Source organism: Grammomys surdaster, unplaced genomic scaffold, assembly GCF_004785775.1.
Source record: "Grammomys surdaster isolate TR1022 unplaced genomic scaffold, NIH_TR_1.0 126118, whole genome shotgun sequence".
NCBI classification, from domain to species: Eukaryota; Metazoa; Chordata; class Mammalia; order Rodentia; family Muridae; genus Grammomys; species Grammomys surdaster.
In genome coordinates this window covers 6024598-6041132 of record NW_021620926.1, presented here as the reverse complement: position 1 = coordinate 6041132, position 16535 = coordinate 6024598, and the positions used below count along the sequence as shown (strand labels likewise).

At 46.4% G+C, this 16535-nt stretch overlaps 1 protein-coding gene across 2 annotated transcripts in view; it reads right to left on the bottom strand.

Moving 5' to 3' along the window:
- Nucleotides 1–16535, bottom strand: part of Itsn1 (intersectin 1) — a 183781-nt gene that overhangs the window by 48305 nt on the left and 118941 nt on the right. For both annotated transcript variants that reach the window (XM_028756410.1, XM_028756412.1), the window contains exons 21-26: nucleotides 15137–15296; nucleotides 12310–12515; nucleotides 11605–11687; nucleotides 7733–7899; nucleotides 4757–4802; nucleotides 2537–2658 (exon numbers count right to left, since the gene is read on the bottom strand). In XM_028756410.1, coding sequence (XP_028612243.1) covers nucleotides 2537–2658; nucleotides 4757–4802; nucleotides 7733–7899; nucleotides 11605–11687; nucleotides 12310–12515; nucleotides 15137–15296 — 784 coding nt within the window. The remainder of the gene's footprint in view (nucleotides 1–2536; nucleotides 2659–4756; nucleotides 4803–7732; nucleotides 7900–11604; nucleotides 11688–12309; nucleotides 12516–15136; nucleotides 15297–16535) is intronic.

The window sequence follows — 16535 nt, the reverse complement described above, 5'->3', positions numbered from 1 at the left end:
AAGGAAGGAAGGAAGGAAGGAAGGAAGGAAGGAAGGAAGGAAGGAAGACTATAGGTTTCCAGTCCTCACACATACAAAGCAGAATGAATTTTGGGTACTCAGGATTCCTCAACAAGTCCACTGTTCCTGGCCAGCACCTCTAGACAGGGCTCTGCTGCCCCAGACAGCTCTCTGGATAAGCTGACCGTTAGCTACATTACACACTGCGGCTTTTCTTCCGGCCGAGAGCCTGTCTTTTCTCATGTGTCCAGCATAGGTTCTCCTTCCTCACTTGGGACAGGCCTGGACACTGCTGTGAGCAGGAACTGTGTGCAGCAGGGAGCCGCAGCCAGCAAGTCTTCCTTCCTGAGGAGTCTCCTTCAGCTCTGACCACCCTGGCCTCGGCACTCCATGGCCACACCCAGCCTTCTGTCTTAGCCGTATCTGTCTCTCATGCCACCCCTCAGAGCCTCAGTAGCTAATGTGATAGTCAGGCCACAGGCACATACATCATGACAGCAGCTATCACGGGCTCCCTCTCTAGAGTGAGTGTTCTCACAAAGGGGCTTCGATGAGTTATCGGTCCATGTGCAGGGACCTCCTGTGTTATGCAGCAGGCCCCAGCACGAGGGTCTAAGGGAGGGAGACCGGGTGCTTCTCTTGTATATAAAGCCAGACAGCTGGTGGGAAATGTAGCCCTTTGGCAGGCCACTAAGAAATGCCTATGTGGTGAGCCATGGCCCACATTCTCCTTCATGAGGAAAGGGAGGAACGTGGCTGGAGCTGAGCCAGGGCGAGCCTGCAGTCCCAGACCGGGGTTCACCGAGTTAAGAGGAAGGTGGAGGGGAGCAGGGAGGCACTTTCTGCTTGACAGCCAGCAGGCCAGTCTCTCAACGTTCCTATGTATGTATCCTATCTGTGTGTATGGCTGGTTCCAGGATCACTGAAGATTCCAGAACACGAGGAAGTTCAAGTCTCGTTGGAGAGCAGTAACTCCTGAGAGGCGGAGCCCTGCTACTGAGCCAACTGTAGCTGATATAGAACTAATTTCCAAAACATAACCTTTTACTTAGGAAAAAAAAAAAAAAGAACTGACTGAAGAGTAGCACTAACAGAACAGTGCACAGAACACACACACTCTCTTCACATGGGTCCACCATCTGCTAATGCCCAGGACTAACAGAACAGTGCACAGAACACACACACATTCCTTACATGGGTCTATCCACTGCTAATGCCCAGCCTGGCCACCATCCATGTGCTCTTGAGAGCCCTTCCTAAACCCCCACCTCCATCATTTGTTCCTGAAACACTTGATCACCAGACTCTTACATCACAGTTCTTTAAAAAAAATCTGTTTTTATTATTTATGTGTATATGTGTGTGTGGGTACACAAAGAAGTCAAGAGAGGTCATCAGATCCCCGGAGCTGAAATTACAGGCTGCTGTAAGCTGCCTGATGTGGGCACTGAAAACTTATTGCAGGTCTTAATCAATGAGCCATCTCTCCAGCCCCCAAATCATGGCTTGTTTTTTTTCTCCTTTTTTTTTTTTGAGACAAGGTTTCTCTGTATATTCCTGGCTGCAAATCATGGTTCTTTAACCCTACATATTTCAATAGGATGTATCAAAAACATAGCCATAGTATTACAAGTTGAACTATGGATGTTTTGGTACAGTTAACAATGCTTCAGTGAATCGTCACATATTTCTGACTCCGTGAAACTCAGTGTTGCCACCATCTCTTTTACCTCCTTCCTATAAATTTAATCGTGGATGCTTTGGAAGTGCACAGTTACATATTCCTCATTTTGCACAGGATCAGACTCAGTTGGTGTGATACTGTTGATGCAGTACTGATGCTGTTCCCTTACTAGGTAGGTAGCATGTTTGCACAAGTACCATCCATTTGTCTCCACTGGTGATGGCCATTGAAACACCTGACTAGGTGGTACCCTAGTTCTCAACTGTGCTGTCACTGTATCCTTGCAAATAACAAGAATTTCTATGGAGCCACGAAACACCATACGCATTTTCTTGTCCTTACACAAAGCTCCCCTTAGATATATCCCACTACCAGCCTAACTTGCTACCACGATGATACATGCTGACACCCTTCTGCAGTATCTTTGTGTCTGGAAGTGAGAACTAAAGGAGGTGTTGGAACAGTGAATGAGTGATGTGATTTTGGTACAGACAGCAACTGAAAACAACATCATGACCGATATAGGCTACATGAAAGACACCTGCCATGTTAGCACATCCCAAAACACCTCCAACGAAACACTACTTCTAAGTGCCAGGCCATGATGCATGAGGACGTCTCTATGCAGGCCCTATTGAGTAAATCCGGTCTGCTGCACTCCCAGTCTGAGCTTGTTGAACTACTGGATACATGTTCAGCTGGTCCACAGCGCTCAGAACTAAGCTTTCAGACACAGGAGACCTCGCCAGGACCAGGGTTCAGATAACGAGGGTTCTCTGTACTGTGACTGTTCCTTGAGACTTTGTGTGTTCATGCTTAGACAGAATTTTAAATGAACATAGAGAGACTAACTTGCAGTTCTCCTTCCCACCATCCACCTGGGTTCTTTTTTCGGATCAGAATCAGCTGACCAGGAGCCAGGGTGAGTTGTTCGGGACCAGTGGCAGTGTAGGAAGCAATAACCTGGGCGATTTCTGAAAAACAAGATCAAACATAGCAGTGTACTGTCAGAGTGAAGAGAAGAGATCCCTAGGACACACTGGTTCTCAGGATCAGAGACCAATGCCACGGAAATCAGCAAACTGGCTGCTTCCCACTCTGAACTGGGGCCCTGAATTCCTGACACCTGCTCTTGCCCCTCCCTGGGAGCCACAGTGCAGACACCTTGCTTGTCTCTCTGCTTAGCTCAGACTTCTGTGGGCCCCTCACTGTCCTGACTCACCAGCTCCCTGTCATGAGGTCGCATCCTGCCTGCCCCCATGCGTCCTGTCAAAGAATGCATTTACTATGAACACAGTTACTATGAACACAGAAGAAGGGCCAGGACCCTGCTCTCATCTCCATAAATCTGAGGGATGCCTCCCTCTGCCTACATACTAATAGGAGAAATGAGATTTTCCTCAGAAACCCACAGGAGCCTGGCTACAGCTCACTTACACACAGCTTAGAACCGTCTGTCAGTCCCACCAACACAGCCAAATCAGCCGTGCCTCCTCCTATTCTGGGAGCGATCCATGAATTTTTGGTTTGGATCACAAAACCATGAGTTTAACTTATTTCAAGTTACAAGAGAAATGCAGAATTATGGGAACTTTATGCAAAAATAGTAATTCAGCATAGAAATAAGAAAATGTAAATAGTTCTATGGTTTGCCTGAATCTGAAAGATCCTATGGGATGACTCCCAGTAGGACCACAGCCCAGAGGCTGGTGCAGCTCAGGCCATGGCTCCCTGAACTCGTGGAAGCCATCCAGAACTTTCTCCATACTCATCCCCCATCTCAATGAACCCGAAAGGACAGAAAGAAAGGAGGGATGGCAAGAAAGAAGTAATGAAGAACAGAGAGATGGGAAGAAGGAGTGGGGAATGAGGGCCCACACTCCAACACTGCCTACTGTTTTGCATTGTGAAGGGCGGAAATAAGATCCTGCCGCTTTAACCAGCCCCTACCATTCTGTCCTGAAATCTGAGGCTGGCCACCACAACAGGAGGAGGAGGAGAAACGGCCTGCCTGTGCTTCAGAAAGCCCAGAAAGGCAAAAAACTTGGAGGCCAGCTCACAGCTAGTCTGTGTCTAGCCAAGAGCCTGAGCAGGGAATCTGTGTGAGGGGAGGACGTTCCTCTGGCATGCTAAGGACAAGTTCTAGATTTCAAGTTTTTGGTTTGGAGAAAGTCCCAATTAGTGTCCTATTTGGCATCAGCTGTTTCTGCTCCTCAAAGGACCTGGCATACTAGCTGGCAATTTGTTCTGGCATTTTGAAAGGGCCCTGTGTCCCCAAGCAGCTTGCTAGTTTCAAGGTAAAGTGAGGCCCATCTGAGCGCTGTAAGTAACTATCTGGACCCTCGGGAATGGCGCCTGTTGAAAGTATAGACAACTCCTGGCAATGGCAAAGGCCCAGCTTTGTGCTCTGACTAAAATCTCCTTTTCCTGGCTATGTGAGCTCAACTGGAGCTGAGCACAGCCTCTTAGCAGAGCAGTGCACATTCCAACCTATAATTTCTTAAGGACACAGCACAGCAGCCCGTCGATGGCCGGGAAGCCACACCAACTGTATCATTTCACAGTGGCCTCCTCCTCTCTTTCACGCCACTATTAATAGAACATGTGATTTTGTTTAAATAAACTAAAATTCTGGATTCTGAAGCATGGTTATCATTTGGTACCTTCACTGTTTGCCTGGGGAAAGCCCCTGATTCTAAATGAATGAGACCAATCACCCCATGCTGTTGCTGTGCCTCTGACCTCCACTGCTGTGTTACTGGAGCTTTGAGTGCTAACAGGTGCCAGCAAGGGCTTTCTAAACCCAATGAGATGACCCTGCAGTTTCCTGGCTCTGTACGCGTCAGAGAAAATGACTATCTTGTCTGGGAAAATCTATTCCCCACAGTTGTGGCAACAGACACACTTGAGAGCCGTGTATATTTAATTAACAGAAAGGATCTTGCCGGCACTGTCAGGGAAGATCCCTTTGCCTCTACTGTAGAATTCTGGCTGTAATAAACAAAGATTAGGGAACAACTATCAAGTACATTCATTAACATTGAAACACAAGCATCATGGTTTGTAACTTACCAGGTTTTTTTCCTAAACTCCCTGTTTTCCCAGCAGTTCCAGAGCCCTTAAAACAGAGCAAAAGGTCTCATTGGCATGCTGAAGAGTTCATCATGCAACTTAAAAAAAATAATTAATGATACAAACCCACTGGAGCCCTAAAATCCCCCTTCATTCTGGGGAGACGTGAAAGCATGTAACAAGAAGGAGTGTGTCAGGGAAACGGGTGGAAATGGGGGCCCTTTTCTCTGTGAGTGTGCAAATGTGAGCCCTGCAGGCCAGGAGGCTCAGGATTGGGTTGCTGGTGGCTCAGGCACACCCTAGAGTCGGCAAATCCAACAGAAGGCTCTGTGCCAGTAGCACTGTGCTTGCCTTGTCGGTTCACTTTCCGTCCACATGGCTAGCCAGGAAATACTTCCTATACTACAGTACAGAGATACTACAGACATCTGAGTCTACCGCCCAGACATAATACAGTAAATACACTGATATTTCACTATATTTGTACTAGAATTCTCGTTAAGAACAGCACCAGCACTGGGAGGATGGGTTCCACACTGCCCCCTTCCCCCACTTTTCTCTCCCCAGAGCGGGCCTGCTGTCCTGCATGGTGTTCCCGCCCCATTTCACTGTCTGAGCACCACCTTCTTTCTCTCCATATTTTTTCCCAACAACCAAATGTTCCAGAGACACTCTGGGGCTGAATTCCTCCCGGATACCCAAGGAACTTTAACCCAGCTGAGTCAGCCAGCGGAGACCACGGGAGCCAGGACAGGGGCCAGAATGCAATCTGTGTGACAAAGTGGCTTATTGTCAGTTAATGCTCCCCCTGAGTGCATACCCTTGTAGTAAATTAAGCATGTCAGTTGAAATCAGACAAAGGGTTTAATAAGCCAAGTCAGAGTTACTGTGAAGGTAAAATGTGCAGTATGCCCACTAGGAATGCTTTTATCATTGCTACTATAGCCCAGCACTGAAACTGAATGGCCACTAGAAGAGGAAGGTTTCCAGTAAGCTTTATTCTAATTGTTTAACTTATTAAATCAATTAATTATTAATAATTTAATCTATTATTATTATCTTGCTATTTTTATAGTCTGCATATCAGATAAGGAAACAGCAATGAAAGAGTGCTTGCATCTGCTCCTGTGCATGAGCTTGCAATAACTGCCAATGCTCCGTGCTCGCAAGAGCGCAATGGGTGTTGTCCAGCCAGAGGTCAAGGGGCTCCGGCGTGTTCTCTATGAGAAGCCCCAGGCAGAGGGGACCGGGTTCTGTCCTGGCAGAGTCTAAAGAAAAGCTGCCCCAGGGGACACCAGGAGGGGCTGCCCTCAGACCCATGGGTCCAGCCTGGTATCTGGACCACGGTGTATTGTTTTCTTTTAAGTTTGGTAGGACTTTCCTCTCACACTTAACTTCATATTTTTATTGTCATTTGAATTAATTTGATTTTACAAATCTTAACAGATAGCTATTCCACAGCCAGAAATGAAGTAACTGCAGGCTATGGTAAGAAACAGCTTACAGGTCAGTTGGCCTTAAAGCCATAATGCATGCATTGTTTATGTTTGCAGACTTTAGATGCTTTAAGGCAGAAAGCTGTAATTTATTAAAATGTAATGCAAGAAAAAGCTTTTGGTTTTTCAGTGTAACAGCCTATTTTTATTATGTTACTTAAATATGTATTAAGGGTGTTTCTTTGTATCTGTCCATCCATCCATCCATCCATCCATCCATCCATCCATCCACACAAAAAACTTAGGCAAAATTTCAACAACAACAAAAAAAAGTTTTGATAAGAACCAGATGGCCTTGATTTGACCTGATCCAAAGGTTTTCATCTGATGGCTGCAATTGATGTTCCCTAACCCTGAAATGTCATTGTCACAATCTTAATGGAGCCAACTTGCTGGCCGGGGAAAGGGTTGGATTTTCCCTTTCTAGATCTATGATGTTCAACAAGCCAGCTGCCCCATCTCCTTTCTGCCGGATCTTGCAGGGTGGGCAGATTACACAAACATCCAGGACATAGCAAACTGCTTCCAATACTGCAGTAAGCAAACATCTCCCAAACATCAGTTTCTTTAAACTTGTTTTTTTTTTTTTTTTAAAGCACACTAAAATCATTCCTGGAGAGAGGAGGTCAACAGCAAATGTACAAGTCCCAAGGCTCATCTTCACCAAAGCCACAAGGGACACAGGGCCTATACAGAAGCCAGTCTGCACTATGTCTGGCATTTCAATGACAGCCAGTGCCTGGCCACTCATGTCTATTCAATGGTGCTGCCTCTACTCTCTGTCAGCTTCTCTGTCTCAGTGCTTAGGAGATATGAGGGGAGGAGAGCAACTATGGATTTACTGCCCTTGAAAGAACTAAGGTCCACTCCTGTGGGCTCGTCTCTATGTTTCTGTTAAACAGCTATAATTATACCAGGGAATTCCCCTAACTTGAACCTGGCCACTATAAACCACCCTCCGACCCCAACCATTTCATTATGATTGCACCACCTCAAGACCACATCCTATGTACTCAGAAATCTAAGGAGCCATTTCCAAAGCATACTGAGCTATGGGAATTTGATGTCTTTCTAAACACAGAGCTGAAAGTTTCCATTGCCTACTATTCGAGGTCAGTATCACCAGAACAACTTCATTCACCTTCAGAGTGCTGCTGTGAGCATGACCCAGAAGAACTAATTAAGCAAGTTTACTCAAAATCATAAACTGGTTACATGCAAGAATGGGATTGGCATGGAACATTGGAACAGAGCGATGAGGAGCAGGCCCTCGAGTGCAGCCTCCACTTAACCTGGGAGTTCTGCATGGAGGAGGCCACAGCACTGAAGGAGATAGTCAGACAGCTTCAGGCCACTTTAGTTACCACCACATTCCAGAACTCAGCAGAACCCAACACAGCATTCCACCATCAAACACTGTGACTCCCTGCCAAGAGAGCCACCACACAGACAGGAGAGGGAACAGTTAATGTGGGTTTACCTCTGAATCTTTAAGCCTCACATAGTTAGAAGGGAAGACTCCGGACTTGTCGCCCGCCGTTCCCGTCCACCAGTCACCATCTTTCTTGGTGACCACAATCACATCCCCTTGCTGAAAGGTTAAGTCTCCTTGCTCAGAACTCTCGTAAGTGTACATGGCAATAAATTCTGGAGAAATATTGAGATACGGAGAAAGCTTGATTGTTTAACAATCCCAGACAGCTTAGGAAAGGCAAGTTTATGATTCAGGAAGTCAGGGTGAGATCCACTCAAGAAGCACTAGGCATGGGTTAAAACCCAGGGCTGCCCCATTCCGAGGCTCCAGGCTCCCTACTGCACATATAAACGCAGTGCACACGGGAGGGCTGCTGCGAGGATCGCTACAGGAACTTAAGGAAGCATACTGCACATCTCCTGACTGAGCATCAAGAATCAAGGTGACTTAGTAACATACATCACCTCTTTAAATAAAAGACGTTTCCACATGTAGCTTTAGGTAACACTGAGTGAGTGTCTACTTTGTGCTATGTATGGGGTAGGACGTGTTCACATGAAGGCTTGGTGTGCAAATATCTGTATTTGAGTTTTGAGGGGAGCATGTTATAGTTTTAGAAGACTTTCAAATACAGCTTATCCTTTACATCAATCAAATGATACACCTTTCACCATTTAAGTGCCCCAGTGACACTTGAAACATACAGTGTCATGTATACAAATGGTACAGCCAAACAAAACCGTGGGCATCTGGTTATGGTTGGACATCTGCTGTTACCCAGGCTGCATCAGCAGGTACAGTGGATTAATGACAAGAGTAATATCTCCCTAACCTATGCTAAGAAAATAACCAATCATTTTTAACAAGCTTATTAGAAAAGACTACTCATGGGACTCAGTCTCATGGAATAGACCCAGTGTTCCTAGCGGTGGGAGCCAGAGGTGTGCGCTCCACAGGAGCCTGTCCCTGTAACTGAAAGCAGAACTCTGCTTTGCTTTGAATTGACCCTGAGGCTCAGAACATAGTTAAGTCAAATCCTAGACACTAAGTACAGAACATTTACGGAAAGAGACACTAGCTCCATCCATTTTGTAAGGCCTCTGCATATTTAAAGTAACAAAATGAGGCATTTCAGAACAGACACTGTATTGTTACATTGTAACACATTACAAATGATAAAACCCTTCATTGCAGACCCAGGGTTGGCTAGCAGCTAGAACTTTGGTATACAGATCTCTGTTTGCCAATTTTACACTCATAGTATTTTGTGTGTGGCTCATGTATGGATGTCAGATGACCACTCCCAGGAGTTGGTTCTTTCCCTCCACCATATAGGTTTTGGGGATCACAATGAGGTGTCAGGCTTAGCTACAAGCACTTTACTGGCTGAGCCATCTTGCCAGCTCCTCCCCTGCCTAATGTGAAGAGCTTTGTCCTAGTGAAAACTGAAATAAGTACACAGAACAAACCCTAAAGTCTGAGCTAAGCGGGCATCCCTAACCACAAGGGGTTTCCTTCAAAAGCAGGTGACTAGGGACCTGGGCTGAGGCCACCCAGCACTGACTGCTGGAGAGGAATGCTGGCCCCACAGCTGACACGAGGCCACCCAAGTGGGTACCATGAAGCTCCACAGTTAGAAGTGGGAGAGCACATCACAAGCACCTCTTGGAGATCAAAGCTCCAGCAGGCAGTCCTCTTTCCTCCTGTGACTCGCATGCTTATTGATTTCTCAGTATTCTGGACATTGACTGGTCATATCTGTCCCCTCGACTGCCCATCCCCATATGGCCATTTCTGATATGCTGAGCACTCTATACATTTCCTGGATTATCTAATATGTAATTCACCTTCTTTAAATGCATTTAAAATCTTGGTGTAGCCTTCAAAATAGGAAACTCAGAAACAGGACCTCTAGCTGAGAGCAGTAATGTGGTTCCCAATATACGGAGCCCGCAAAAGGTAAGGCTTCGCATGCCCCGCCCACCCTGCACAAGGCCTCAGGAAAGCCAAACTCCCTGAGGGACTTGAGAAGGCTCCCAGCAGGCTTCCTTGCAGGAGACATTTAAGAGAGGGGCACAGGCCGGTCTGAGCCACTACTTAGCTCTCTCTGATAATGATAATCTGTTTAAATCCAGTTTACAGTTTAAATGAGATGATGTTTAATGTATTATTAATATGCGGCCCATAAATCTGTAAATAGCCTTTCTCAGATGCCAACCTCCTTCTACCAGCGCTCCTTCCATGAGGCCAGCAGTCTCTCCGGGTTCTCTTATCCTAACTCATTTCAAAGCAAACAGCCATTTAAGATGGAACCTGCCCCTGTTCTGCTGCCTGACACTAGGTGTAAGAGTGGGTTGGCTGTGACTTATTTATTAAGACCTCAAGGGTTGCAGTCTCTGTACATGTTCTTCCACACTGCCGTCTGAGGAGAATGTTCACTGTTCTAAGTGGCTCTACCAGTAAGCAAGGAAATCAGGACAATGGAGGAAGTCAGACATTCACTGGCTTTCATTCTAAAAGTTTCAAAAGTTTTCTCATAATCCCTATAATAACTTCTCCCTCAATGGGTGGTTATTATGCCCACTTCACAGATGAGGAAGTTGAGCCAATTACTTACTCTCATGCATTTACTATGAGAGGGCCAGAATATGAATTCTTCCCCACTAGTGAGACCTGGTTACATATAATACACCCACGTTTTTGCAATTTGCTGTTTTGGGGAAGAGGCAAAATTTGCTTTTAATTAGGCTGAAGGTATGTTATATCTAAAGAGTTTTGACTTGTTCTAGTAGTGCTAAAGTAATTATTAAGAAAATGTGAATATATAAAGGTGATAATCCTAAGAGTTCATAAAATAATAAATAATATTCATATAAAAATAAATAACAATGGTTATGTGGAAAAGGTTGGAATCTTTTTTGTAGTGATAGTGATGATAACTATGCTTAAACAATAATTACTTTAAATCATCTTCTTGAGAATAGAACACTGTTCCTGGGAGTCTGAACTAGGTAAATCTTGTGCTGCCACCATTGACATAATCGTTCCAAGAACTCTGTTTTCCACTGGCAAGGTCTCTAAGGAACACAACACTTTACTGCAGTGTACTGAGCACACCGTCCTCACATGATGATCGCAGACACCTGTGAGGAGGTTGGTCACCACACTCCTCCACTGACACCTGGAAGCAGAGCCTGCCGCACTGCTGCATGGGTGCTTAACTCAGGTGGCACTGGTCAGCTGATACCTACCACATGACCATGCAAAAGACCAGTGAGGCCTCAATCGTGTTGGTTTGGTTCATTTTAAAAACTTTTAAATAATTCCTCCCTCTGTAGTCTGGCATATAATATCTAGGATTATGCCATACAGTGGAGATCAGAGGAAAAAGGAATTAATTATTTGTGTAATAAATACTGAAAATGAGTGTTTCGGGAATAAATAATCTGGCTTGGTTATTCACATAGAGGACAGAGAAGCAATCTCCTGCCTCAGCTGGGGTGGACCGAGAGGTCACTGACCTGAGCAGTCAGTATGAATGCAGCACAGTTATCCATATAATCCGAGACCGCTATGGGGGAAGCAAGGGCATGAGAGACATATGCTCAGACCTGATCCTTAGGGAATGCAGTGGGCTTCTCTCAATGCCAGACATAATCAGAGAATCCAGTTTTGGATGATCAATGCCTCTAACACTATTTTGAAAGGACTTCATAAAGTAGTTTGTGTAACAGAGGTCAACCTCTGTCTTACCTCAGTGTTGAGGAGGCTGAAGGGACATGAACAGTGTATGTAAAGTGAATGCAGTCATTATGAACAATACAGTCCCCACTGAATGTCCCCCACCTCCTAAGGAGCCCACACACTCAGGTCCTCACCTTCTCCAGGAATGGCTGGCTTGGTGGCTGGGGAAGCCACTCTCTTTAGACTAGCAGGACTTTCAGTAGGGCCAGTATCAATGCTGTGAGAAGAGAAGAAAAGAGTATTTTAATTCTCATCTGAAAATACCAAATGATGCTGCTTTCTCTTTGAAAGCTTTGAGCCCACAGCTGTAGCTGTCACCTACAGCTGGGTTAGAACACAGCGATGTTGCCAGCGGCCACCAAGCTCAGTGCCAGTCTTCAGCACTGACTAGAAGCAACCACGGGGGGGAAGGGGGGGGTATGTCCACTGGCTGTACCCTGTTACAGCCACCAGCTGACTCTGGACATCTTTAAATGTTAGAGTAATTTATAACAACCTTGTGGTTCTCGGTTACATGTAGACACTATGAAGAAAGCCATCCATTCATTCTTCTAAACTCATCCATTTCTTTCCCAAACACCCTGATCTTAAGTGTCTGCGTGTATTTGGGCACAGAGAGTCCGAGCTCCCAGGCGACTCAGAGATCCTTCTACAAGCCAACTGCAGAACATGATGTGCAGGCTTCCCCGCTCACGAGAATAGGCTTGCTTTCTGTATTTCATAAATACATTTTTTTCAGAAGGCAGTCAGCCTACAGCCCCCATCCATGAATTTTAACTAGCACAAACAATCATTTGTAATACTGTTTTCATCAAAGAGAAGCAGATAAATAAAAATACCTTGTGGATTTCCTTACGGGCCCTGAAATGAGTTTCACGTAAGACTTGGGGAACCAACCCTTCTGACCTTGGACTTCTCCAAACCACCACATGTCTTGCTGCTCCAGAACGGTGATGATGTCACTTTTGTTAAAATTTAAGTGGTTGTCTTTTTTGGCTCTCCAGGGATACAGGGCTTGCGCTTGGAGCCCTTCCACCTTTTCACCCTTGTGTGGAACAACATAAAGGGTCTGTGATTACACTGCAGCTTGTTACCAACCAAGATAGTGAACACACACACACACACACACACGGCCACAGAGGATGGTGCCCCCACCCGACATGAGTGCTGGACACCTCGTGATTCTCAGCAATTGCTCATTTCAAAAGTGCAGACAGGAGCCCCACCCCGTCAGGCTGCCCCGTTCCAGCCACACTCACTCTAAGTCTTTTGCATTTCAGTGTAATGGAGCAGACATTTTAGGAATGACTGCTTTTCAGTTTGTGTGGACACGTGCAGACAGACCATGCCCTGGACTGTGCTTTTTTATTTTTCATAATTCCAGACACTGTGGGATTATAGGAATGCAGAAAATATCATTTCTGCTCTCTCCACATAGTTTGGATAAAGCATTTTATTAACCTTGAAGTTCTATAAAAATATTCTCCAGTAAGGAACTTAGTGTGCAAGGAACAGATGAAAACAGCCAAGTGTATCATCTGGTGGAGTGAAATACGCTATACAAAAGTTCTGCCTCTCTACAGGATCAGAGAGAGAAGGACGAATCCTGCCTTGGGACACCAGGGACAGCTCCACAGGGGAAGAGGCATTTGAGCTGGGCCTTGAAGGGTTCTGGGAGCTAGGGCTGCAGAAGGGCACCCCAGGCCAAAGGCACAGCACAGGCAAAGGCCTTGAGGTGGTGCGCTGAGTGCACAGCAAGTGGTCCAGAAGGAGGAGCAGGATCCGGGGCTGTGGGTAGCCTCGGCTCATGGAGGGGTGGAGCAGGAGACAAGGCTGCAAAGGCAGGTGAGGTACTTATTATCTATTTCAAGTCATGACGATGACTTAAAGAAATAAACAGAACAAGTCCCACTTCAATTACCCATAAATGGATAAATAACAAAAGTTAATGCCCAAGGACAGCTGGCCCAGAGCTGCCTGCACTTGTCTGAAGCGATTTTTATCTTTGGATTAAGATCTGACTGGACGAACAGGAAAACATATAACTGGTCAGTAGCTCCCACGAGTGTGCCGGTGACCCTAACCCCTGCTCTGCATGGATTCTTACCTCCTTATGCACCATTTTAGCCCCAGCATCACTATTTCTGTCCACCTCTCCTGCCCCATCCGCAGCGCTTATGCCTTGTCTAATCTTTTCAACTAACTCAGGGACTTCCAGGCCAGAATGAAAGGGAAGCAACCTGTTCTGTGCCTCTACAGACATTCGGGATGTCTCTCCCAGCACCTTTGCCTGTGTTGGGTTTTCACACAAGAACACTGGGGTTGAAACCCAGGCTCATCACTTGCTAATTCCATGACACTTAAGCAACTGAGAGATTTTTCCAAGCCTTGTTTCCACATCTACTAAAGAGATAGCAGTCTTCTGAAGACACTGTAATGTTCAGAAAAGATGTACGCACAGCCTCTGCTGTGATTGTACTAACTGTCAGGAGGTTACAGTCCCACGATTGCTGCTCTCAACCTGGGTCTTTCTGCTGTGGCATTCTCTATTGCTAGAGAATGCTGAGTTCAGTTTACTAGGGAATCCCTTATTCCTCCCCGACCAGTTCCTAAGCCTCTCTACTACCAAGGCCCTGAGGGCTTGCTCCTCACCGAGAGAGCTGACTTCACTTTATGCTTTCTCCTCTGCCCTCACCAACCAGCAGGCCTCTCAGGGCCCAGCTTCCTCTTACTACAATCTGGACTGACTTCACATCCCACCCCTTCAAGTCACCAAGAGATGGGGGTTCTACTTATCCATAGGGGTCTCTTTGCCCTAAGTGGGCTTTGATGACATGGCCACCTCACTCTCCCCTAGGCTCCAGAACCTACTCTTGTCCCCACGATTCTTGTGCCCAGGCACAGGGCCTCCTTGGTCACTGTGCTTAAGTGTTGAGTGTGGGCAGAGGAAAGGCCCCGCTGCTGAGTTGTCCTTCCCCACGCCCTTACTGCACGCTCTTGGGCTCCTGCTGTCTCATGTGTGCCTCCGACCCGATGGCCCTGGCCTGCTCTGCTTCCTCCTTTCCGTGGCTCGGACATAGGAACTCGGCAGAGTCTAGGCTTGCACACTGAGCACCCTTGGGAACACTGCTGCTCAGCTGCTTCAGTCTTCTTGCCCGCCACTTCCCCACATGCCTGGGAGCTCCTCTAACTGAAGCATTTCAGAACAGAAACTCCCTGTGATCTCTTGGGGCCTCCAGGATGGGCATTTGCTGTTTGGTTGGTGGGTTGATTTTATTCCTTTATCATCATTACATTAACTAAAGGAGAAATGTTCACAATAACAACCCCTATGTTTTCAGAAACACTGTTCCTTAGTAGGGCTCCCCGTTAGCCTGAAATCAGCCTACCCTTTCCAGTACAGACTGATGGGGTAGCCAAATGGGCTGTCTCAGAATTATTGACACACTTCCTGGCTCTCCCTGTGGTAGTTTTCATACCTTTTAAATTTATCAACATTGCAGCTTTTAAGACACTTTTTCAATGAAGCTACTCAGACAGACGCAGGGAGGAGAGGTTAAGCACCCTGAATTCTGAGGTTTACAGTAAGTCTCAACAAGTGTCTGCTGGACTGGTTGGTGTGACATTAGGTGTAGATCACACTCAGCCTTCACTAGCTGCCCCTACCTGGCCCAGGACAGGAGAAGGGGAGGAGCCAGTGGCTGTGGCTGGTGTAAAGGCCGATCTCTGCCTTAACTGGCCAGCACTGGGCACGGTCAGAGAAGGCTGAGCCGCCCATGTGTCCCAGTTGTCCGTTTCTGGTTTCTCATTTGTGCTGCTGGGCCACCTAGAAGGAAAAGAATACACCGTAAGCAGTACACCCTTCCTAGGGTCCTAGCAGTACAGGACACACTCACCCCACATGAAGAAGGAAGTCTGGTTCATAGAAGAAACAAGACCAACCCCAAACACAGTATCAGGCCTGGGGCTGGAACCTATTTCTATGTACAAAGCCCCAGACTCTGTCTCTATCGACATGTATGGTAGGTGTGGCAGTGCACACCTGTAATTGTAACTCATGATCATGTGATGACTTTCAAGTTAGCCTGAGCTATAGGAGACTTGATCCAAAAAACAAGCACAGTACCAGCTGGGTAAGTTAATCGGAGCTTTGTTGTGGAACACCAAGAGCTTTTCAAGGGAAGGCCAAGGCAAGTAGGGACTGGGGCAACTGAAGCTCAGGCCTGGCAAGCTTTCTTCAGCAGGCTCCCTCCACAGGGAGGAGTCTTCGAAGCCCCAACCTCAGGCTGAAAGTGGTCTGAGAGCATCTTGTGATTCCTCCCACTCTTCCTCCCATGTCCTCCTTCCTTTCTCGTTACTCTCCTCCTGCCTTTGTTTGCCCCATTTAATCTTTCTCTAAAAACATGACTGGACTCTTTGCCTTCCATGTGTGTTCCTGGAAGGTTATTTATTCAACTTGAAAAAGAGAATGCAAACCCTTCCCACTCATACACTCACTGCCCACTAGTTCGACATACACTTGGACAGCTGCACATATAGATCTGGAAGTCTAGGTGGTGGTGAGAGACCAAATCTTTTAAGTTCAGACTCCATTTAGAGAACTTGACCTAAGTTTGAACTCAGATAAACTAACTTAGCATTAGTTTCCAAGTTACCCCCCCCAACAAAACCCAAGCTCCAGTTTCTAGGCTAACCCCAACAAGACCAGCATCTCCAGGTTAATCTTCCCCATCAAATCCAATGTTTTCAGGTTATCCCCTCAACAAATCTGCACCCATAGGTTGAAAGCCTGCCTCTGTGTCACAACCACCAATGCAGAGGGAAGCAGAAGTTAACTTTATGGTTTGACTCCCAGCACCGTCAATTATGCTAAAGGCCACAGTAGCTCTCTGACTGGGTGCTGCTTGCCAGGCTAGAAACACACACATACACACACACACACACACACACATACACACACACACACACACACACACACACACACACACACACACACACACACACACACACACACACACAGAGAGAGAGAGAGAGAGAGAGAGAGAGAGAGAGAGAGAGAGAGAGA